Source organism: Eschrichtius robustus, chromosome 5 (genome assembly GCF_028021215.1).
Source record: "Eschrichtius robustus isolate mEscRob2 chromosome 5, mEscRob2.pri, whole genome shotgun sequence".
In the NCBI taxonomy this organism is placed as follows: Eukaryota; Metazoa; Chordata; class Mammalia; order Artiodactyla; family Eschrichtiidae; genus Eschrichtius; species Eschrichtius robustus.
Window position 1 is genome coordinate 70,365,624 of NC_090828.1, and position 23,393 is coordinate 70,389,016.

Below are 23,393 nucleotides of genomic sequence, written 5' to 3' on the forward strand. Positions count from 1 at the left end.
TAAGTAGAGGAGTTCGGTGTACATTTACCTTGGACGAGGGTGACAGCTATGAAGTCCTAGGAGTGGCTCCTACATTCTGCTGAGTGAGGATTACTCCCTCAATTTGGGAAAGTTGTGGAACACGACCGTTGTCACTCACAATTATAAGGGCTTCGTTAAGGATGAATGACATCAGTTATGAGACTATAAATAGATGTGATATGGCTTAAGAAAGATTTTAGTCATGAATGATGGTTACCCTGGAATGCACATGTAACATGCAATGTTTTACCTGCATTCTCATTGAAGCTGCACAGCAACCCTGAGAGGTGGGTGTTCATACCTTACACTTCAGGTAAAGAAATGGAGGCTCTTAGGTTAGGTAATTTGCCAAGACTGGTCAGGATCTGAGACTAGGTCTCCCTCCAACTTACATTCAATTGCATTCAACTGGTAAATGGGAAATGTAGTCTTTGAGTTTCTATAACCAACCGCATAGATGTCTGGAAAGCAAAGTAAGTTAATGATTTTAAATAATGTTGTGAAACCATCAACTAGGAAATGGAGAAAAATTGTGAATGATTAAACGGTTGGAGGAAAACTCCTTTAAAAAAAGGAACAACCAAAGAGGAGAGAAGATGACAATTTATTAAGTATCCCTAAGTCTGTTACATCAAAGTTAATGATTAGCTATCATCCTTGAAAGTAAAAAAAAAAAAGGTTAGATAAGAGAGAGGATAAATTGGTTCAGGAGTGAGGCTTTGATATTTTACAAACACATTTTCATTTATCCAGATTGGTCCTCTGTGAGAGAGGGCATGATTTCCAGGTCTTCTCAAGTCTAAAATGATAGAATTGTGTTATCCACAATCTACAACTCCGTTTAAAAAGTAATGAGCAGCTGCTTTTCAGCAACTAAAAGGAACTAAACACAACAACACAGATGAATCTCACAGACTGTTGAGTGAAAGAAGCCAGGAACAAAAGTGTATGTCCTGCATGACCCAATTTATATTGGTACAAATTCAGGTGAAAATTTTATGGAATCCAATAAAAGGAAGACATTTCTTTTTTTCTTTTTTCAAAGAGAGAAGTGACACAGAGGCGTCTGGGTGTTAGTAATGCCCTATATTTTGGTTCAAGGTATGCTCACTCTGTAAAGGTTTACCAGCTTGTACAGGCATGATTTGGTGCACATTTCTGTACATATGTGTTCTAAGTTTAAAAAGTTTGCGTGGAGTGGATAATGAGTTGAAAACTATTTACATTGAATTTTTTCTAATATTGCTTAACTCAGGGCAGTCTAAGACATATATCATCCATTGAAAACAAAGATTTTTAAAGTCACATATAAGTCAATGCAAGGGTCCCCTTCCTCCCTTGACACTACAAAGTTAAGGGCCCCATTTGCTAGATTTTTTTTTTAAAGTAAACAGATTGCCTTTTGATGTAAGGCTAAGATTAAGAAATAGACGCTAAGAACCTTTTTCTCCTTTCTTTACCTGGATTCCAATCCTGAACACAATTTAGTGACAAAAAGACTTCTTAATCCATCAAGGAAAAATTGCTTCTTATTTAATAGCGCTGAGCTAACTAATCAACACCCATCATAAGAAGGGATGTATTTAGAGAATGGTGTTTAAGTTCTCAGGTAGGGGGCCCAGAGACATTTCTAAGCCCTACCCAGATGTTCTACACACCTCTATACTTCTCCATTGCAGGCACAGCCTCTCTCAAACTCTAAAACATCTGGAGAGATTTAAATTCAATTATGTAAAGAAAAGTGCATCTGGGCTGCAAATTTTTATATAAAGCTGTGAAAAAAACAGCCAGGATTTGTTTTCTGTGAAACACACACACACACACACACACACAAATTTTTGATGGACTCCAACACAAGTAAACCTTGTTCATCTGGCTCTCAAGTTAAAAATGATAGACATCGATCTCAGGTGTTTATTTGATTGCTGGCAGCAATTAATCTTTGTTTCTAATAGAATGAAATAGAGAACAAATGGCAGGGTTTCTCACATTTCTGCAGTTATCTTAGTTTTCTATACACAGTGTGATACTAATTCGTGGACTTGTTCCATGTATTTTAGACAATTTTCAAAAATGGGATTTGTGGATGACAAACGGATTGCAATTTGGGGCTGGGTGAGTAGTTTGGCTGATGAATCTGTATGCCTTCCTTAGTGAATATAACCCAGAGCAGGATAATTTACTTTTGTTTGTACATATTTGGAGGTGAAAATCATGTCAATCATTTCAATCTAAGAAGGTCCAATGTCTTAAGATTTCTGGGCAATGAGTCCCCCCAGGCTTATACTTTTGTTTATTACAATGGGATAGGGAGGTGAGGAAGCGAGAAAAAGAGGAAAGGAGAGAAAGAGGGATAAAGGGAAAGAAGGATAGAAGGAGAGAGGGAAGGAGGGAGACTTTTTCTCATGGGTCCAAGTCAGTAAAGATTTAGTGTTTATTGCTTTTTTGGTTTTGGGAGGTTTTTTTTGGTTTTGGTTTTGGTTTGTTTTTTGTCTTCAATTAGTACTGCCCAGCAAATTTTCAATACTTTCCCCCTTACACCTACCAAGAAGAGGGACCAGGGCTCTGAAAGTATAGTCTTTAGATACTACCCAACTAAGGCCAATTTAAACCTTCTCTACCATGCTTTCTATCTTGAAAGAGGCACAGTATATAAAGATGTGAGAAATGTGGAAACTGCGACTTGCTTACCATATGTCCTTAATTCCTTTACCTCCATAAAAATAACTGTTTCCATTTCTTAGTCATATGGAGGGTATGTAACCTCAATGGTCCTGGGAGCAGGAAGTGGCGTGTTCAAGTGTGGAATAGCCGTGGCACCCGTGTCAAAGTGGGAATACTATGGTAAGTGATCACTCCCAGGTACAGAGTTACTGAGTGTGAACCTTCACATTCCAATGACAAAACCATTCCTTTTTGAGTTTCAGTGTTTCTACAGTGAATAAACTGATTCACCTTAGAAGTACTTTATGGATACCTGTAATGAAACAGTCTCACTTATTCTGCCATTGTGAAATGTTAGATGGTAGTAAATGCTATCTACACGTTTAGTTACCAACCAATTCTGTTTTCTAAATGTCTTATCAACAAATTCAGTTTTCCACATTTTAGAACATCCCCAATGCTACAATTCTTTCGATAAACCCTTCCTTCTTTTTATTCTAACTTGAGTTTAAAGCTTCACATATTAGATCAATTAGAGAAGTATGTATCTCTTTCCCTTCAGGCAAAAGTCAAATATAAGTAGGACTTTGTGTGGAAAGAAGAGACTAGGGCAGGGGAATTCCTGGGGGTTTTGTTTCCACTGTCTCTGAGTAGGTGAAAGCCACTCTAGAATATCCTGTTCACTGCTGAGAAAGTATTGTTCTATCATACACATGTAAGGTATAATTCCCAAGTGGGAGCGGGTAAGCAGTGAAACACTAGGTAGGGGGGAAGAGCCAGAGGTGGTGAGAAGATGAATTATTTTCCTGTATCTCTTCCTACCCCATCTCAAGTCCTTTATTCAGTATAAGGATAGAATCATTCATAATGAATATGCTCATTAAATATTTAATGTCCTAATATATCTTAGTACCAGTCCTGTGGAAAACTCTTCTTTAAAGCCTCTCCAAGTCAAGAGAAGCCAATGTGTAAAAGAGACAACCCTGCCTTTTAGTTAAATAAAAATTGGAGAACATAGTTAGGATTGATCCTCACACAATAGATTTGTTTTCATATAATACTTTCCTGCTTAATATTAATTGTTCTATCGGAAGGCTTGTTTTTGGAGACCTCTGGTGGTCAATAAAGTAATAGAAACAATCTGTGAGTTTGGAACTACATAATGGTAAGAAGAGAACTTTATTAAACGTATGAGGACCAACCTAACACTTGGGAACTTTCTAGAATTCTTATATATGTGCAAATTTGAACAGTATTACTCAAAAATCAAATTGAAGGAGTACATAAGTGGTATTGCGAGACGTACTTCTAAAAGTTTACAACCACAACACTAAGCATTTTTTAAATAGTATTTTTAAAATTTGAGACCTTCTTACACATGTAAACCTGGTTAGCATAATAAGAAAGGGGTATTATGTTCTAGGACAAGAAGAATTGTAGCTGTTTGGGGAAAATTTTATTTTGCCCTTAAAAGCTATTCCCCCTCCATTAAATGTGTAACCTAAGTTATTCATATTTAAATGTTAAAAGATGAGCATTTTAGGAAAATCTTAAATTTTAAAAGTGTACTTTAAGATACTATATTTTCTATATTAGTGTCCTCTAGATATGTAAAATTGCTTGTAGTCTGTATTCACTTTAATCAAAATGATAAAATATTACTGTTACTCATTTTGGAGGAAAATATTTTGATTTCCATAGGAAAAGCATGAGCAATACACATAGAACAACTAACACTAGTTATCAATGTAGTTTTTTTTTTTTTTTTAAACATCTTTATTGAAGTATAATTGCCTTACAATGGTGTGTTAGCTTCTGCTTTATAACAAAGTGAATCAGTTATACATATACAATATGTTCCCATTTCTCTTCCCTCTTGCATCTCCCTCCCTCCCACCCTCCCCATCCCACCCCTCTAGGTGGTCACAAAGCACTGAGCTGATCTCCCTGTGCTATGCGGCTGCTTCCCACTAGCTATCTATTTTACATTTGGTAGTGTATATATGTCCATGACACTCTCTTACCCTGTCACATCTCACCCCACCCCCTCCCCATATCCTCAAGTCCATTCTCTAGTAGGTCTGTGTCTTTATTCCCGTCTTGCCACTAGGTTCTTCATGGTCTTTATTCCCGTCTTGCCACTAGGTTCTTCATGGCCTTTTTTTTTTTTTTTTTTCCTTAGATTCCGTATATATGTGTTAGCATACTGTATTTGTTTTTCTCTTTCTGACTTACTTCACTCTGTATGACAGACTCTAACTCCATCCACCTCATTACAAATACCTCCATTTCATTTCTTTTTATGGCTGAGTAATATTCCATTGTATATATGTGCCACATCTTCTTTATCCATTCATCTGTCGATGGACATTTAGGTTGCTTCCATGTCCTGGCTATTGTAAATAGAGCTGCAATGAACATTTTGGTACATGACTCTTTTTGACCTATGGTTTTCTCAGGGTATATGCCCAGTAGTGGGATTGCTGGGTCGTATGGTAGTTCTATTTGTAGTTTTTTAAGGAATCTCCATACGGTTCTCCATAGTGGCTGTATCAATTTACATTCCCACCAACAGTGCAAGAGTGTTCCCTTTCCTCCACACCCTCTCCAGCATTTATTGTTTCTAGATTTTTTGATGATGGCCATTCTGACCGGTGTGAGATGATATCTCATTGTAGTTTTGATTTGCATTTCTTTAATGATTAATGATGTTGAGCATTCTTTCATGTGTTTGTTGGCAATCTGTATATCTTCTTTGGAGAAATGTCTATTTAGGTCTTCTGCCCATTTTTGGATTGGGTTGTTCGTTTTTTTGTTATTGAGCTGCATGAGCTGCTTGTAAATCTTGGAGATTAATCCTTTGTCAGTTGCTTCATTTGCAAATATTTTCTCCCATTTTGAGGGTTGTCTTTTGGTCTTGTTTATGGTTTCCTTTGCTGTGCAAAAGCTTTTAAGTTTCATTAGGTCCCATTTGTTTATTTGTGTTCTTATTTCCATTTCTCTGGGAGCTGGGTCAAAAAGAATCTTGCTGTGATGTATGTCATAGAGTGTTCTGCCTATGTTTTCCTCTAAGAGTTTGATAGTGTCTGCCCTTACACTTAGGTCTTTAATCCATTTTGAGTTTATTTTTGTGCATGGTGTCAGGGAGTGTTCTAATTTCATACTTTTACATGTACCTGTCCAATTTTCCCAGCACCACTTATTGAAGAGGCTGTCTTTTCTCCACTGTATATGCTTGCCTCCTTTATCAAAGATAAGGTGACCATATGTGTGTGGGTTTATCTCTGGGCTTTCTATCCTGTTCCATTAATCTATATTTCTGTTTTTGTGCCAGTACCAAACAGTCTTGATTACTGAACCTTTGTAATATAGTCTGAAGTCAGGGAGCCTGATTCCCCCAGCTCCATTTTTCGTTCTCAAGATTGCTTTGGCTATTCGGGGTCTTTTGTGTTTCCATACAAATTGTGAAATTTTTTGTTCTAGTTCTGTGAAAAATGCCAGTGGTAGTTTGATAGGGATTGCATTGAATCTGTAGATTGCTTTGGGTAGTAGAGTCATTTTCACAATGTTGATTCTTCCAATCCAGGAACATGGTATATCTCTCCATCTATTTGTATCATCTTTAATTTCTTTCATCAGTGTCTTATGATTTTCTGCATACAGGTCTTTTGTCTCCTTAGGTAGGTTTATTCCTAGATATTTTATTCTTTTTGTTGCAATGGTAAACGGGAGTGTTTTCTTAATTTCATTTTCAGATTTTTCGTCATTAGTGTATAGAAATGCAAGAGATTTATCAATGTAGTTTTTAATCTCCAATGCCAGTCATTCACAAAGGGTTAGGATGTTGTTTAAGCTTGTTATTTTGATGATATATTCTTCTAAATAATTAATTAAATCAATATTGAAATACCGGTACAATTATAGTGAAATTCAAGCCATTAACCTATATAGCACAATGGAAACATATTATACTTATTTATTTACTGTAACCTGGTCATGTTTCAAAAACAGTTATTTCAGATTTTTAAAGTTATATTGGAATTCAGCCACAGTAAATTTTCTCACTGATATTTTAGGAAATATATATATACATATATATATATATATATATACACACACACACACACACACACACACACACACACACACATACATTTGATATATGATTTAATTTTTTAAAATTAGGTCCAAAATATGTTTAAATATCCAAAATAACCAAACCCACAATGCATACGTTTTTCTGCCATATCTATAGATAAAACAGCTTATGTCACTTCAGCACAGATACTAATGTAATCTGTTTCTCAATGCTCAACAGTTATAACATCAGAATTGAGGCCTCATCACAAAATGAGAGAAAACAGATGTTTAACTTGCATTATGATGGAGTAGCTGAGCCGTTATAGGGTTTTACAACAAATAAATGATAACTGAATTCTTTCCTTTCGATCTGTCTCCCCCCCCACCAAAAAAAAATATGATTTAAGTAAGCAACCAGTAATTGAAAATTATGAGGAGTTTCCAGTAGGAAAGAGAGTATCCTAAAGTAGAGCATATACTGACTGATGTCAGGACCAAGAAATTCCAGACAATTGAGACATTAACTGACTTGCTAATCAAGATCTTTGAGAGGGTCAGATGATAATGTAGAGTCCTTATCACTTAGCACTTCCCATTTGACTTTTCTGCAGGCGGGCTGTTGATTGGGTTTTAGATCACCTGGTTTGATCTCCCTCTGCCCTCACAGGAAGGGCTAAAGGAAATGGGCTATAGGGCTGAGCATGGAAAGGCAGGAGTCTGGCTGCTTTAACAAGCCAAGTAGAGATGATCTGGAGGAGATACTTCTGAGGGTAACACTATAGACCTTTGCACAGGTAAAGAATATGAAAGCATATAAAGTAACCCAAAAAAAGGGAAAAAAGTTTTTATTGTATGAGTTTATTTTCTTTTCTCCATCACAGATTCAGTGTACACAGAACGTTACATGGGTCTTCCGACTCCAGAAGACAACCTTGACCATTACAGGGTAAGAGATGGTGAACTAGATCCATTTTATAACCTATTTATAAGTGGTATAAGAACATTTTTAAGTGTATCCATTCCAGAAAATATATATTTTTTATTCCCAATGAAATTCTTGTTAAAAAGAAATAACACAGGTGGTTTAGAGATACTCCAATAGCTTCCCGTACTATATTCTGCATAATTGCAGCCTTTATCGTATGCTATATAGGTCACAATATGCGTTCATTTGGAAATACAAAGCAACACCAGATAATTACTTTAATTATAAAAATTTCAGTTCAGAAAACATGTCAAATTCAACGTATTCCTTTAGAGCCCAGAAGACTCTCTAAACCTTTAACTACATATTAAAATTTCTTATGGTATTATCATAATTAAGTTGTATGTACAAGCCTACAATTTTCTAATTCATAGCCAAATATGTACAGTTTTTTTCACACAAGATTTGAATAAAGCAGGTGAGGTGTAGGTACAGGAGGGTAATACTCTGAAAAGCCCTTGAATCCAAATTACTGAATAGCATCCACAGGCTGGTTGCCTGATGGAAGAGCCAGTGGGCAGGTTGCTGTGCAGATGGGCTGTAGCATCTGAAATATGGTCTGGGTGTAGCCATCATTGGCGGCCCCCGTGTGCTAGTGTGGGTGCCACCGCAAAGCCAGGGCCCTCTCTTTGGTGGCAGCCTGCTGCAGCTGGAAGTGTCAGCCAAAGTACTAAGCACCCTTCCAGCACATTGCCCCCCAACCAGAAAAAAAACCACAACTTTCCTGATTCTGTCGTGTAAATTGAAAACCCTGAAACGTACAGATGACAAGGTCAATCATCTGATGTTTACATTCTCCGGAGGATATTCAAAACTCCTCCCAGGATAAAAAGAAAACAATAACGCATACAATTTAAGACCACAATTTCTCCTCATCTGTGCCACAGCTCTCAGTGCTTGGGCTTCCTATTCATACATCGCTCTGAGCCATATTTGTACATTTTTGTAAGCTGTCATCATTATTATGGGTTCTGAAGCCATTTGATCAAAGCACAAGAAAATGCAAATAAAACTTCTAGTTTTGCAAGATATGTACAGACAGTTTCGTTTTACCTCTTCCTTTCAGTTTTATTTAGCAAGGCTTGTGGGGGAGGGGCGGGGAGGTGTACGCGTGTGTTTGTGCCTGGGTGTGTGTGTGTTTTCATCTCTGTTTTTCAGTCAAGATAGAAAAGTAACAACCTGTAAAGTGTGACGTACCAATCATCTTCCACTACAAAGCAGTCCCGTAATGAGGTTGTCCTTATTTCTGCTGAGTGTCCCACATGACACTTTGGACTCAGTTTTTCCCATTCTTTCTCCTCCACATCCAATAAGCTGCTTTAGACATCCTTTCCCTGCTCCATAACCACATTGCTGCTGTCACATGACTACCTCCTTTTACAACAGTAACCCCACGGGTCCCCCCTTAGCTTATCTGTCTGCACTCCAGCCTGTACCACACAGAGGTGTGAGGTTAACCCTCACCCACAACACTTTCATGGACTTTTCCTGTACAAACTAGTCCAGCCCTCATTCTTTAACCAGGTGTTCAACACCTTTCTGAGAATGGCCCAGGCTACCTGGAATGTTCACTGTTCTCTGAATATTTCTGGGCCTTTCCCTTTTGTGCCTTTGTCCTCTGTTCCTCGACCTGGAATGTCATTCCCCCTCTGTCTTCATCCACTAGGAAACTTGTCCTGCTCACCCAGAAGACTAGCATTCTCTCTTGACTCCCATGACATTTTCCTTGTATATCTTTAATCCTCAATTTATCCATCTTGGACTCATAGTTAGTTTGTACTCCTTTTCCCCCTCTGCGGTATTATTAGTCATTCAAGGCTTTGCTCAACCTTGTATTCTTTGGATCACCCAGTATGAAATAGAAACCTTAAAACCTTTTTTGATTTAATTTTAAAACTTTTTTGAAGGGAAACATTGTTATAAAGATTATATGTCTCCATCATTGCTCTCATTTTACAGCTGGAATTTTCTTGCTAGTGACCCCACCAGGATCCCTCCTGTAGTGTGCCATATTTGGGGCATGGCTAAAGGGTGTTCTCAAATATCCTAAAGTACTAAAAACTCCCAAAACATCAGAGGTGTACTGCCCGGGACCCTCATCCTGACTCTAGAACCTGCTGGATGATGAGTCAAAAGTTCATTTTAAAAATCCCATTTTGAAAGTCTTTGAACCTAGAAGCACAGGATCAAGTCTAAACCTTGACATCCGAAGAAGTCCGTGGCACCTACCCTACTACACTTCAAGAACATCAGCCAACAGCGTGTTTCCTCTTCAACCAGCCCTCCCCCTAGAGGATAATTAGTTTTAATCTGCCATGTCAACCTGTATCTTTCTCCAGATTTTCCCATAGGCTCCTCATTCCCACACCCATCCCCCTCTTCTCCAACTCTACCCGCCACTGAGGTGGCCATTTTCATCTCTCCCCTTAGATGTTCTCTGCATGAGGTAGTCATGTAAATAGAAGTCACTTCCTCCTACCGATGGCAATACACGAACACTGGGAGCACAAAGTCACTGTCTCACTTCACTGCACAGATGGCACCCGAGGACTGTTTAATCCTTCCACGCCAGGAGTCGGGTTTTCTTGGCACAAAATTCATTGCTGGCAATGGACACATTAAAACTGCCAGTGCCAGGGAGCTAAAGGTTCCCAATGTGTTACTCAGAGGAATTATTTGGGTGGGCGACAGTTAAGGTGGGTAGGAGAAAGTGAGGCAAATGCGTTCACTGTATTGTTTCCGCCCTGTAAGTTGCATCCTCAGAAAGTGGAGAACTGAATCTAAGTACCTATATTTGGTGCACAGCAGGCTTTAGAATAAAGCTGCCTTCCTTTGTTTTTCAAATGAGCCTGTGCTTTTGTCTCTGGCAGGAATACATTCAAAGATTCTATTTTCCTCCAAGGCCCCAGCTGCCCCTCTGGACCCCTGTCTTCTTTTACTTCTCTTTCCCAGGTTGTTTTTATTTCCTCCCTTTCTCTCTCCTTCTCTCCCTCCCTCCTTCTACCCTCTTGGAAAAGACAAAGGAGACAATTCCTTACTGGCTTTCGCTGCTCTGTGCATTTCCGTAGGTCAGGAGGAAATATTTTGAAAATGAGTCCGAGGTAGTCTAGACTATTGACTTTCTTCAGCACATCCAGGATAGGAATGATCGAAGCGTGTTTTAAGCAAGGTCCTGTGATCCTTGTACACCTTTTCAGCTATAGAATCATTATCAGTAGCCAGAATTACAGCCTTTGGAAGAGAATGTAATTTTTAATAAAATTCAAATGAGGAGAGGATTCATTTTTAAGTCATTGATGACCCAGATTTGAAAGAATTTAGACAAGCACACCAAGAGAAGCACATTTTGTGAAATAAAGGTCCTACTCACTACTTAGGAAAGGAAGTTGAAGGAGCCATTTATATACGCAAATGGAACAGGCAGGGATGTCATGTACAGTTGTTCAGCTTGTGCGCTGCTGGAAGCTAGTCTATGCTTCATTCTCTAAGGCGTGCACCTCTGGGGCTGCATCCAACCGGAGGGAGTGCCTTTTCTTATTCTCACAAAGCTGCCATATAAATTAGGAGACCCTGGGACTAAGGCTTGGACCCAATGCAATGACACAAACAGTGACTCCATAAGACTCTTTTTGTAGATAGTCACCTACCCACTGCCGAGTGGCAGGGCAGGAGCACGTTTAAAGGATACCAGGGACTCAAAGAGGAAGGAAGCTGTTCATCTCCCTGAAACTCCAAGAAGCTGGTCCCAGAAGCTCTAAGTAGGCAGGCAGAGTGGAGGGATGACAGGGTAGCTAATAAGCAGTACAAGCAGATTCACTGCCGTGAGTCTCAGTCCGATTCTCAGTCCACAGCCGACAGAAATGGCAACAGATTTGAGCAAAAGAATCAGATAGACAATGAGACAACCCTCACCCCCAATAGCGATAAGCAGATAGCAACCGTGGTCCCACCTTGAGGAGGGGGGTTCCTGACTAACATTGATGAATGGTCTCTCTATGGTCAATCACAGGTCTTTTAGTCAAACCTGTAAAAAAATATATTAACACGTGGTAGACTTTCATTCACCCATTCAAGGTGCCTGGTGTTTTAGCTGTTCAGAAGTTGATTACCTTGTTGGTGAGACAAAACATACAGGCACAATTTTTGAAGAGAAATAAAAGAGAGTAGTCATAAAGCGTGAACTTGAACATGACATAGTGCCCAGTATGTATGGAAAAGACTAGTAGTTCCAAATTGTGACTCTGGAGCCCCAGGAATTCTGTGCCTTCTGAGCATGTAGGGAGGGAAGGGAAGTGGCTGAGAAGTTAGGGTTTCACCTCCCCCCACTCCTCTCAACCAGGGGGGATCTGGTTTCATTTATTTCATTCATTTTTTAAATTCACTTAGTAAGTGCTTGCTTCTATGGCCAGACACTGTTCTAAGCGCTTTCCATGGGTTATTAGGTTCAGTTCTCCCTCAGATTCTCTGAGATAAGTGCTCTGATTTTCTCCATTTTATTGACCCAGAAACGGAGGCACAGAAAGTTATATAAGATGTAGCTACTGAGGGGTAGGAAAGGGAGAGGGCACTTATCTGGAGCCAGTTAAGGAAGACTTCTGGGAGATGCAGCAGAATAGCGTAGGTGCTCTCCACAGGCTGCCAGAGGGACCGACGAGGCAGAGGAGCACAGTAGACACACGAGTGGCAGCAGGCAGAGCTGGTTTTCTGGGGATCTGTGAAGCAGGTTGGATGAACCGAGGGATAACACAGAGCAGGGATGTGGGAGGAGCTGGCCAAATGGTGGCTAATAAGGCAGCATGGGAGACCAGGGAGGGAATGGACTTACAGAGAGCCGTGTCAGATCAAGGGCAAGAGAAACGGGGCCCAAGTCCTGAGCCTCGTTGCCAAGAGAAGAGGGCAGCCTGGAACACACAGAAGGGACTGATTTAACTTGTAGAGGAGATTTATTTTGCATTTTGCTCAGAATTTGATAGGCTTTTGGCAAGTGTACGAAACAGTCATAGATTTGGCAGTCTTCTGCTAGCAGATTTGAAATGTTCAATCCTTAAGAACTGCTGCATCGTTAGGTTATGCAAAACAGGGTGCAATTTTGTAAATATGCCATCTTGTACTGATTTGACATTTGTTCTATTATCCTAGAATATGCCAAAGGGAGAGAGACCTTCAGATTTAAGCCAAACCTTAACTTGTTTGTTGAGTGCTGATAAAATGTTGACTGCTGTGTGATCTTTAAAGGAGCCAGTGTTGCTGGGTGAGGCCTGAGGTAGGGCCCCCTGTAGGCGGATGGGAGCTCTTTCCTTGGCATCTCACGGGTACAGTTGTTTGATGGATACGGACAAGTAAAACATCTGATGCGGTGGGTTGAATTAATTTTTCCTTAAACATTTTCTGTGACCTCTGGTGTGGCATTAATGGTGCTTCCCCAAACAGCCTCACTTAATATTATTTATGAGGCTTTGGTCACAAGTGGGAGAATGCACAGAGCAAGTCAGTACACTCGGGGTACTGTCTCACTGAAGCAATAGGGTGTCCATTACACCTGTGGCTGTTTGCTTTTTCTACCAGAGCTTGGAAATGACAATGCGATGTTTGGCTGTGAAGTGAAGGGACACTAGAATATGTTGTTAAGAGGCATGGACTTTTGAGTTTGACCTGTGCTAAAATTCTGTTTCCACCACCTATTAGCCAGGAGAGGTTACTAAACCTCTCTGAACCTCTGTTTCCTCATCTGAATAATGGGGAGAATCAGAGCTACCTCATGGGGTTATTGACAGGATTAAACGAGGCACCTATGCCTGCCATGAAATAAGCTTACAAAAACATGGAAGCTGCCACCATTATTCTCAGGAAGCAAACTGTCCGTATGGTTCCTGGATGGCGCAAGGGGTAGCTTAAAAATTGTCAGACCTTCTGTTTCTCACAGTACTTCCCTACTCTTATCAGCTCTCTCTTTTATTTCAAAAATACAAAGATTTATTTGCTGGAAGGTAACTGAGGAACCAGCATGATCCAACGAGCAGCTACAGATGGTTCTTCTTGGGGCTTGAAGGAAAAGCTCCTCGCAGAGATGCTGTGCACCAGCACTGCCACTGGACCAATCCTCCCCACTTCACTTTGCCAGGCTGTTGCTGGCAGCGGGGCTCTCCGGAAGTTTCTAGCCTCGGGAGAGTGCCAACTGCACCACCATTGCATCCTTGCCCATTTATCACTCTAAACTTCCTTTTTAGGAGCTGGTGACAGACTATTCGGCTTCTAACTTAGTCATCCATTTCCTTTTTTATTTCTGTTTCCATCGATAGGCAAATGGGGATTATCCTGTTTTGGTGGGTTGAAATAGCACCATTGAATTATTTCTGGTCATTAGTTCTCCCTTAACTTAGTGCGTGCATTTCTTTCACTGACTCTGGCTGCCTTTCATGGGTTAAAGTGTGCCGTACAGCGAACTGTCAAGAGTCCCTCTCGATTGAGAAGCCAGGACGCTCAGGCTAGTAGGGAACAATGGGTGGTTCCAGAGGCAAGGTGACACAGCTGCATCTTTCCAGGAGGGCAAAATGTTCCCGGGAGCCTGCGAGCCTTGAAATGGGTGTGTGCCTGAGGCTGCCTGGCTCCCGTGCACTGAGAGGTCCCTCTTGACGCAACTCCCAGCGAGCAGGGGGACGTGTGCATTGGAAATGACACACTTCTCTTGTGGTTGCAGGGGGAAGCTTTTGTTTTATTTTTCCCTTGCTGCATTAAAGTATTTGTCTTTCTTTCTTTGTAGTGTAATATTGTTAATGTAAAACAATTTGCATCATGACACTTTTATCACAGTTTTCGTCTTTTTCTCAGTATGTTGCATTTCTCACCATGTCTAGTTCATCACAGCTACAGTGTGTACATCACAACATTTATCTTAGGCTCAGGGTTTTACTTGTTTATAAAAATTGTCTTCTTTCAGCCTGTATTCACTCCATTTAAGAAAAAAAAGGCAGCCAGAAACTGTTTTGGTCCAAACTCCAGGAGTTATCACATTCCTTGCTAACTGTCCTGCGTATTTATATGTCTCCTAACTATTACTCTATGTTTCAGTGACATTTCTCAGTCTCATGGCTCAGGGAGGTTGTGGAGCGGCTTTTGCTGTGCACTCTGCCACGCAAGGAAGGCCCGAGAGGCTTTTGGAGGGGAGGGGAGGTCACACAGCTGGATATTTGGGCCACGTGTAGGTGCTGAAGTTGACTATCTTTGGCAAGCGAAGAGCTGGGTTTCTTGTGGGGGGAAACAAGGTGGAGGAGACAGCCGTGTAGCCGCAGAAAGGATGGTGCAGGAGGACTCGGACAAGGGCGCCGGCTCTGGGGCTCAGACTGGCAGTGTTCACGGTTGGTGGGTCAGCCCCAGCCTCTGCTGTCGCCAGCTTTGAATCCTACACTGGCCTTTTGGGAGATTGATTTTGACCCTTTCCTCTCTCCAGGGCAGGACATCGCTCAGGGTTCTGTTGCTTCATTAGGCTCTGCATCAACCACACAGTCCAAAACGCCTCACAAGTCTCGAAGGTCTGTGCGAGCCAGCTCTCTTCCAATGAATTCACTCTAAGAAGGCATGAGAACGCAGGGGGCAAAGGACACCCAGTGTGTTTGTGCACTGCAAATCCCAGAGCAGTTCAGTAACAATTTCTTTCTCCCTGTATCTTTGCTGGAAGACCACATCATGAGCAGCTTGGAATTTTAGTGGAGACTCAGTGCAGCATAGGAGGTAAAAGAGGTTCTGCCATCAGACTTTGTGTCCAGCTCCGACTTCTTCCTGATGTAACCTGGAGTACTTTATTGTCTCCGTGTAGAAGTGGGATTGCTATAGACCTATCTTGCAGGAATGTCATGAGGATCAAATAGAGCAGTGCTTTTATAAATCCTTTAAGATACTTAGCAGAGTGGCTGGCGCAGAGTACACAATAAGTATCAGCTCTTATTACTAATGGCATGGTGTATGGATTGAAAGTGGGCAAAACTTATCTTGGTAAATTTCAGAATGAGAATATTTTATTCCACCTCCCCTAGCTATTCCCACTTGCCTCTGCAAAACTAGGACCGAACATAGTGAAGAGTACAATATAAGTGCCTACATTTCTTTTGTTTATTCCTTTAATTGATATTTAGCTCTCTATTAAATGCTCAGGATAGAGTAATGAACAATATAAATTCCTCTTCTCATGAATTTTATTGTTTAGTTGGGTATATGACAAATAAATATTGATTGACTTGAAAAAATGAATGAATGGATGGAAGAATGAATGGAGTATAATGTTGGGATGGATGGATGGATGGACGGATTCATCTGGGACATCTCACCAGATAACACGTTTCTTAAAGTAAAATAGAAGTGCGACTTTTAATGAGTCCTAGGTGTTTATTCTGAAAGTTCGTGGGTAAATTCTCAATTTGGGTCAGAAATGCCATATGGTCAGGACAAGTGGGACCCAGCCTGCACAGGAGTGGGAGGGCCTTTGCTCTAAGCTTTCCAGGAGAAGATCACCTTGACAGCCTCAGTCAACACAAATATGTTGGGTGACTTTGTCCTGAAAGTTGTAGACAGAACGTCCTTTTTTCCAGAAACACTGTGTCACACCATCCTCACATCACCGTAATTTAACCTTAAAAAAAGCCATGTCTCTTGATTTCTATTTCAGTGAGAGCAAGAGGAGTTAATCTTCCTCCCATTTCAAAGAAAACAACACTCAGCAGCATGTCTCTAGGTACACAGCTCTCTGATATTGAAGCTGGGGCTAGAATACAAACGTTCGGACCTTAGCCCCATCCCCTTCCAGCCAGACTTTCAGGGTTCCCATCAAAATATTAAGCTGATGTTAACTACAAAGATATCTGTAAAACACAAACCTTGCCTCTCATAAAGTTGCCTTTGATTCACCAAGATGCTGCAGGAGGAGCTGGCTGATTTTAAACCCATAGGGAGGCTAGTGGCCCTTCCTCTGCCCCACAATAGAAGCAGAGTCCGGCTCACCCCTTCCCAAAGTTGCTACAATGTCTATGACATTCTTACCTTCACCTCAACTCTGCAAACATCTCCAAATTAAGATCAGATCACTAGTTCTATACTTTCAAAGCTTTTCCACCAAAGACTCCACCCTCATTCTAGAAGTCCTACCTGTGCAAGGTCATGAAACAGCCTTCAAAAAGCTGACCTCCCACTTTTTTCTCCTAATTCCCTGGCTTGATCCAAAAGCAGCACTTTCCCCAAAGCAGAATGAGGCAGACAACAACCACCCACTGATTTTCTAAGGCCGTACTTGATCTTTTTCACCCCTTTCCCCTCCCATATGTTACATTTGCCTAGGTTTTAAACATCTGTTCCAAAAAAGGTAATACTTGCTTCTCATTCAGAGCCTAGCAATGTGGACCAAAGTTCATATGACATATTGCAGAGTATGTTTAGTTGCAAATGCTATGTACAGGCTCTTTGAAATGTAGCATGTATGGCACCATGTGACACATGGTTGCCATGGCAATACACTTTTTGGCTGAACTACAGCATAAGCCCATGGAACATACATTGCTAATATGAGACTCTGCCCTGTGCTAATGCATAGGACACAGCCAATCTGGGATCTGGGACCCAAGGGGTTTCGCATGCAGCCTGGGGGGCAGATGCCCTCTTCTGCATGTGCAGGGAAGATGTGGCGTCCTCCCTTTCCGGTCCTGTCTCACAGGGACAGGGCATGCTGTACATTCTGCCATGCATGGAGACAGCATTTGCTTGAATATCGGTTTGCTATATTTTGTATCAAAGGGGGCCCCAGCTGAAAACATTTTATTTTGTAAACTGAAGTGAAAAATCAGTTTATGGCAGATCTTTTTTTGAATAATGACATTCTTTTTCCCAATTCCAGAATTCAACAGTCATGAGCAGAGCTGAAAATTTTAAACAAGTTGAGTACCTCCTTATTCATGGAACAGCAGATGGTGAGTTTCAGTTAATTAGACTTTTTAGTATCACAGACAGGTTTGCAATTTCACTACTGACAAAACAAAAGCATGAGGGGCAAGACTGTTACATTTACTTCAATAAAACAGTGTTGCTTTCCACAACTCACTTGTCTTGGCCTAAATGGGATGCTGAATCCTAGAACTTCAAACAGTCCCTTTCTTCTTGTGCCTTTCCCACCCTTCCTACCAGAAACGTGGAGCGGCTTTTAGTTACTTTACGTTTCCTTTCTCTCCCTGCAGATAACGTTCACTTCCAGCAGTCAGCTCAGATCTCCAAAGCCCTGGTGGATGCTGGAGCGGATTTCCAGTCAATGGTATAGCAAAACTTCCTGCAAGGGGAGGGAACTTCCTGGTGGGTTCCGGTTCCCCTCTTGGAACTACTTCTCCTCACAGAGGTTCCAGGAGACGGGGACGGAAGCAAAAGGAGTCTTATTTTTCCAATGAGAAGTTGAAGAAGTGATATCCTTGAGTCATAAAGAGAGTCATGTTCAATATCATACAGTTGGGGGTTGAGAAGCACCATATTGCATATCCTGAGAGAGTCAAAACCCTAGTCCTGTGATTGTCCCGTCTCTCCCTATTTTGATCGAAAAGTAATCACTTACCCAGTGAACGTGTGGCAGAGTAATTCTAAAGTGAAACCAGCATGATAATAGCTGAGGTCAAATATGCAAATCCATCTCTAGTATGTGTTACTAGCCCTTCTAACAACAGTGGGGTATCAGTAATCAGTGCGCTTCAGTTTTTGCAACTTCCATGTTATCTTTTGTTGAACACCACAGCTTATAAACAATTAGGCTGGTTTTATAAAGTCGGAAATGGCTAGAGCTGTTGTTGCCTATTCAGAGGATGTTTCTAGGTATTAAGTCAAATTCATTTTACGCATTAGACCTTTTCAGATTAAGAAGAAAAAAAGATTATATATATGTGTGTGTTCCACTAAATATTTTTGTGTTAAGTCCTTTCTTGTCTGTATTAGCTTAAAAAGCCTGCTTTCCCTCACTCTCTTTTAACGGACACACTTTGCTCCGTGCTCAGTTCAAACAGCACCTACTGTATAAAAGTGGGACAGTCATTTGATACCACAAAACCTGGCATATATTTTTGGGGTTAGATTCTTATGAGGTTGAGGTGTATCCTTCCACTGTTCAAAGAAAAGACGTGATACTTTAAGCCATTTTTGAAAGTTAATTTATGTCTCCATAATATATGTTTTCCTGGCAGTGACTTCCCACTTGTTTCACGTGGTGGGATGAGTTGATAAATTTTTGCCTCAGGTCATCAACTCATCCTACATAAATGTCAGAATGCAGATAAGAGATTCCAGTGAAATTCCAGTGAAAAAGTGTTTGCAAATAATACATTTGACTTTTGACTTCATATGTTATGCTAAACATTTATATGGAATATTGAAATAGATTTTTTCTAGTGCCTTAGTGATATATATTAGGAAAAATTGCTTTCTAAAAATTCATTTATTTTAATAGTTTATCTTACTGCAGTGTAGGAGAAATTTAACAGCTGATAACACTTAATTAAAGTGGGCTTTACAGGATAAACATTCCCTCCTATGCATGATGTGTTTCTAAGTGTCCTTTGAGTCAAATTTGAAAATGGACTTGGATATTTTAATTATACATACCCTTAAAGCACTATGCAGTGAAGCCAAATTCACAGTGAGTTGTCTCAGCACCTGCAAAGGACGATCAGAGACTCCTGCAGGACAGAACTACATGCCCTGGAAAAGCTCTGGGAGGAAATGAGAAACCCTCTTTGATCACATTTCAGTTTATAAACTGATTGAAGAATTAAAACATCCTGTGTTATTCCATGTATGCTCATGAGAACTCACTTGGGTTAAAAAAAAAAAAAAAAAAAAGACAACTGACTTCCTAACTCTGACCTTTCTTTTCCTCTCTCCAGTGGTATACAGATGAAGACCATGGGATCGCCAGCAGCACAGCACACCAACACATATACACCCACATGAGCCACTTCCTAAAGCAATGCTTCTCTCTACCTTAGCACCTTGGAACAGCATGCCATTTAAAGCTTCTGAAAAGCCACTTTTGCTCTCATTATCTCAAAACTGCACCATCAAGATGATGATGTTAAAAAAGTACACTCAAATCAAGAAATGTTAAGGTTACCTTTGTTCCCAAATTTCATATCTATAACCCGAAGTAGGGACTTCTGTCTTCGCAACAGATTACTACCTTACGGAAGTTTGAATTATTCAGTCTGGTTTTGTTTATTATTTAAAATCACTTCCATATCAGTTAGTGAAACAACAATTAAGAATTGTTTTCATGGGAGCTTTGCAGAGGTTCCCTGGGCAGCATTTTTTTCTAACTGGACTAGACTTGTTCTCTTCTTGGAAGGAATGACAGGATGTGGGCCGTGATGTCACCGAGGCAGGGGTAAGAAAAGAGGGGGTAGGGAAAGAAGCTGGCGAGGCTGTGAACCGCAGTCCAAGCCTGCTGACCCAACCAGGCTGCTATCAGCTCCTCAAAGAGCTGTTCACAGCCAGACTGGCACAGTTTTCTGAGAAAGACTATTCAAACAGTCTCAGGAAATCATATATGCAAAAGCACTGACTTCTGAATAAAACCACAGCAGTTGAATAGACTCCAAAGAAATGAGAGAGAAACTGCCAACAATGCAGGGCCCCCAGGTGCCAGTTATGGCTATAGGTGCTACAAAAACACAGCAAGGGTGATGGGAAAGCATTGTAAATGTGCTTTAAAAATACTGATGTTTCTTAGTGAGAGAGGCAGCTTGGAACGGAGATGTGAACACATCAGCTTGCCCTGTTAAGAGATGAAAATATTTGTATTGCAAATCCTAACTTGAAGGAGTCTTTGCATCAGTTTTTCTTATTTCATGTCTTTGAGCATCTAATTAAAAGAATATTTTAACTTCCTTGGACTTGTTTTTAAAAATTGAAAATTAGCTACAAATGTATGTAATATGATTCCCATTCTACATACGGTGGAATTTCTCCTGGTCAGTAATAAATGTGCCTTCATTTTTTCAGAGGTAATGAGTTCTGTGTCTTGAATCAGACCTAAACTGCATTGGCATATGGACACGCTTACTCAGAAAGGCTCTTGTTTATTTTGCTTGTTATCCCAAACTGCCTCGTAAACATGGAGAGGGTTCAGTTTTTGTAAGAAATAGATACATAGAGATGTGTTAAATTAAGCAATTCATAGCGATTTTATCTAATACATATACAATTACTGTTATCATACATATATATAAGCTTTTGAAAAATCAACTCAACATAGTTTTGGTTATTTATATAATACATACTATATCATTTTATTCCGGGGAACTACGATGAGGCTCATAATATCAGATAATCTCGACAGCATCATCTTGGTAGCCCAGATGGCTCAGTAGAAGTTAAAAAAAAAAGTCAACAACTTAAGTGTTTAACTAATTATTTTTGGTTGACATAACGATATTAATGAAACCATGCATTTAAGATGCTGAGATAACTGAGGACACATAATATTTTTGTTCAATTATTTGCAAAATGGCCTTATTTTTAAAAATTGATTTTATGAACTCAAACATAGTTTCAAACATAGCTGGAAAAAGTTGTCCCAGACAGAATGAGTTACAGCATAAAAATCTAAAAATGGAAGAATTGGAAAAAATCTATCAATTCAACATGAGACTGGTGAGTCATGCATAGGAATGAACAGAAGATTGTGAAATTGTTTCAACTGTATTTTCAGCGCATGGCATTGAGTAATTAAGTCTCAAAATATCATTCATTCATTGGAACCATAAGCCAACCTTCAAACTCTATAGGGCTCTTGTCATAATTCTAATAATAGACTGCAATCATTGTGAGTAGCTGGACCAATCTTTGCGGAAGATTTTTTTTATATCCAGAAACAGTAATCATAGGTCATATGTTCACATCCTGGATTGAATTAGTAATCACAAAGCAAATTAAGTAAAAATTCTCCTTTTATCTTAATTGAAACCAGATATTGTGCAATATCAGGTATTGTTCAGATATTAATAAGACAATTTTACAACAGTAGATGTACAATATCAGATACTATACAGATATTAAGACGATTATATAGTATCTGATATTGTACAACTATTGTACAATGTCAAAACTGTATGAATTTATTGTTTCTTTAGTTTCAAAACGTGCCCATGTTTTCTCTGGAGCCCAGAGGTAATAAAAAAAATCCCAGCAAGTATTTTTCACATAATGAGGGTTGCAAATGGTGATGATGTGACTGAAGTTAAAGTAAATTTCATCTGACCCTCATAGGACAAGTTTTACTCTCCAGTAAGAGTTTTAAATTAGTTTATTAAGGAAGGAAGTTAAATTGACAAATAAATTCGAGATAGACTTAGCCTGAGGGTCGGTTTGAAACACACAGGAACTAGCCATACCAGTAAGATGTGCAGACTTGCCTGCCTTTCACTGTCGCAGCCTCACCAGGCACCTGGATGCTAAGATCCTTTCGTAAACAGCCTGTTAGAGTGCACGGGTGCCCAGGAACACACGCGCCAAAGGAAGGGAGGAATTGTCACATCCCTTCTATGGATACAGTGTTTCTTTTTAAAGTTTTGATCAAGATTTTTAGAAAATCACTTTACAAATTATTTTCGAACTTTTTAAAATTGGAAATCTTGCCAGAAATGATTACATACCTCCATGCTTTCTTAAATAACCGGCATAGACCATAATTCAATGCATCGTGATGACCCAAGGCCACCACCATGAAGATCATTGATCACATCAGGCTGTATGTCATTCTGCGTGTTTTATATTCACAGGTGGTCACTGAGGCTAGTAGTTTCACCACTTGGCATTTGTTGCTTTTGCTCTAAGTTGATATGAGAATTCCAATTTATAAAACTATTAGATTTGTACAATATTTAAGATTTAATAAGCTCTAAATGAAAAACAATACCAAAACAGAAGAATGGGTTTTTTTCAGAGTAAAGTAAGAGAATTTTGTTCTTCCAACTTTGTGACAGCAGTGTCTGAGAACAGTATTACATACATCCTGAAAGATCTGGAGTGTGTGTTCAGGATGCCTGAGGGACACGGATGGTTGAGAATGAGAGATGAATGTGCGTAATAAAGCATAACGTCACTACCCTTAAGAAAAGCTCAGAGCATGGGATTAATAAGACCAATGTCATGCTCAGTAGAAATGTATCATCTCTCTGAATGTCACCTTTCTGTGACAATATTAACATTTAAACTCAAGACTTTGAATTAATAAAAAGAAGGATAATTTTCTTACTGCCAAATTGAGAAGGGTGTCTTTTCTGGAATTGAACTCCAGCAAACTCAGTCAAAATTCTTATTCTAAATAATCTTTCATCTGAGCAGTCACCCCAAGTTTGTCAGATTATTTAACACGCATGTATGGTGAAAAGTGTGACCCATCAAACAATGAAAACTCTTAATTGTTCCAATTAGTTTCTCCTATCCAAAGTCATGATATTTGTGACTTGTGAGCAAAAATAGTATTTCATTGAGTAGGTTTGGTTTCTAGTGTTAATCACAGAAGGATGAGTGACAAAGAAAATGTAACATACTAAGAAGAAATATTACTCAACCCAATTCTGGTTGCATGCGCCTGAATGACTGCCTGGTTAAGGAGGAAGGCGGCCACATC

At 39.8% G+C, this 23,393-nt stretch overlaps 1 protein-coding gene across 4 annotated transcripts in view; it reads left to right on the plus strand.

Moving 5' to 3' along the window:
• Nucleotides 1–20,762, plus strand: part of DPP4 (dipeptidyl peptidase 4) — a 78,246-nt gene extending 57,484 nt beyond the window's left edge. For all 4 annotated transcript variants that reach the window (XM_068545001.1, XM_068545000.1, XM_068545002.1 and 1 more), the window contains exons 21-26: nt 2,082–2,136; nt 2,766–2,865; nt 7,647–7,711; nt 17,628–17,700; nt 17,965–18,038; nt 19,648–20,762. In XM_068545001.1, the coding sequence (XP_068401102.1) occupies nt 2,082–2,136; nt 2,766–2,865; nt 7,647–7,711; nt 17,628–17,700; nt 17,965–18,038; nt 19,648–19,749 (469 nt within the window). In that variant the 3' untranslated portion in view covers nt 19,750–20,762. The remainder of the gene's footprint in view (nt 1–2,081; nt 2,137–2,765; nt 2,866–7,646; nt 7,712–17,627; nt 17,701–17,964; nt 18,039–19,647) is intronic.
• The last annotated feature ends 2,631 nt before the right edge of the window (nt 20,763–23,393 follow it).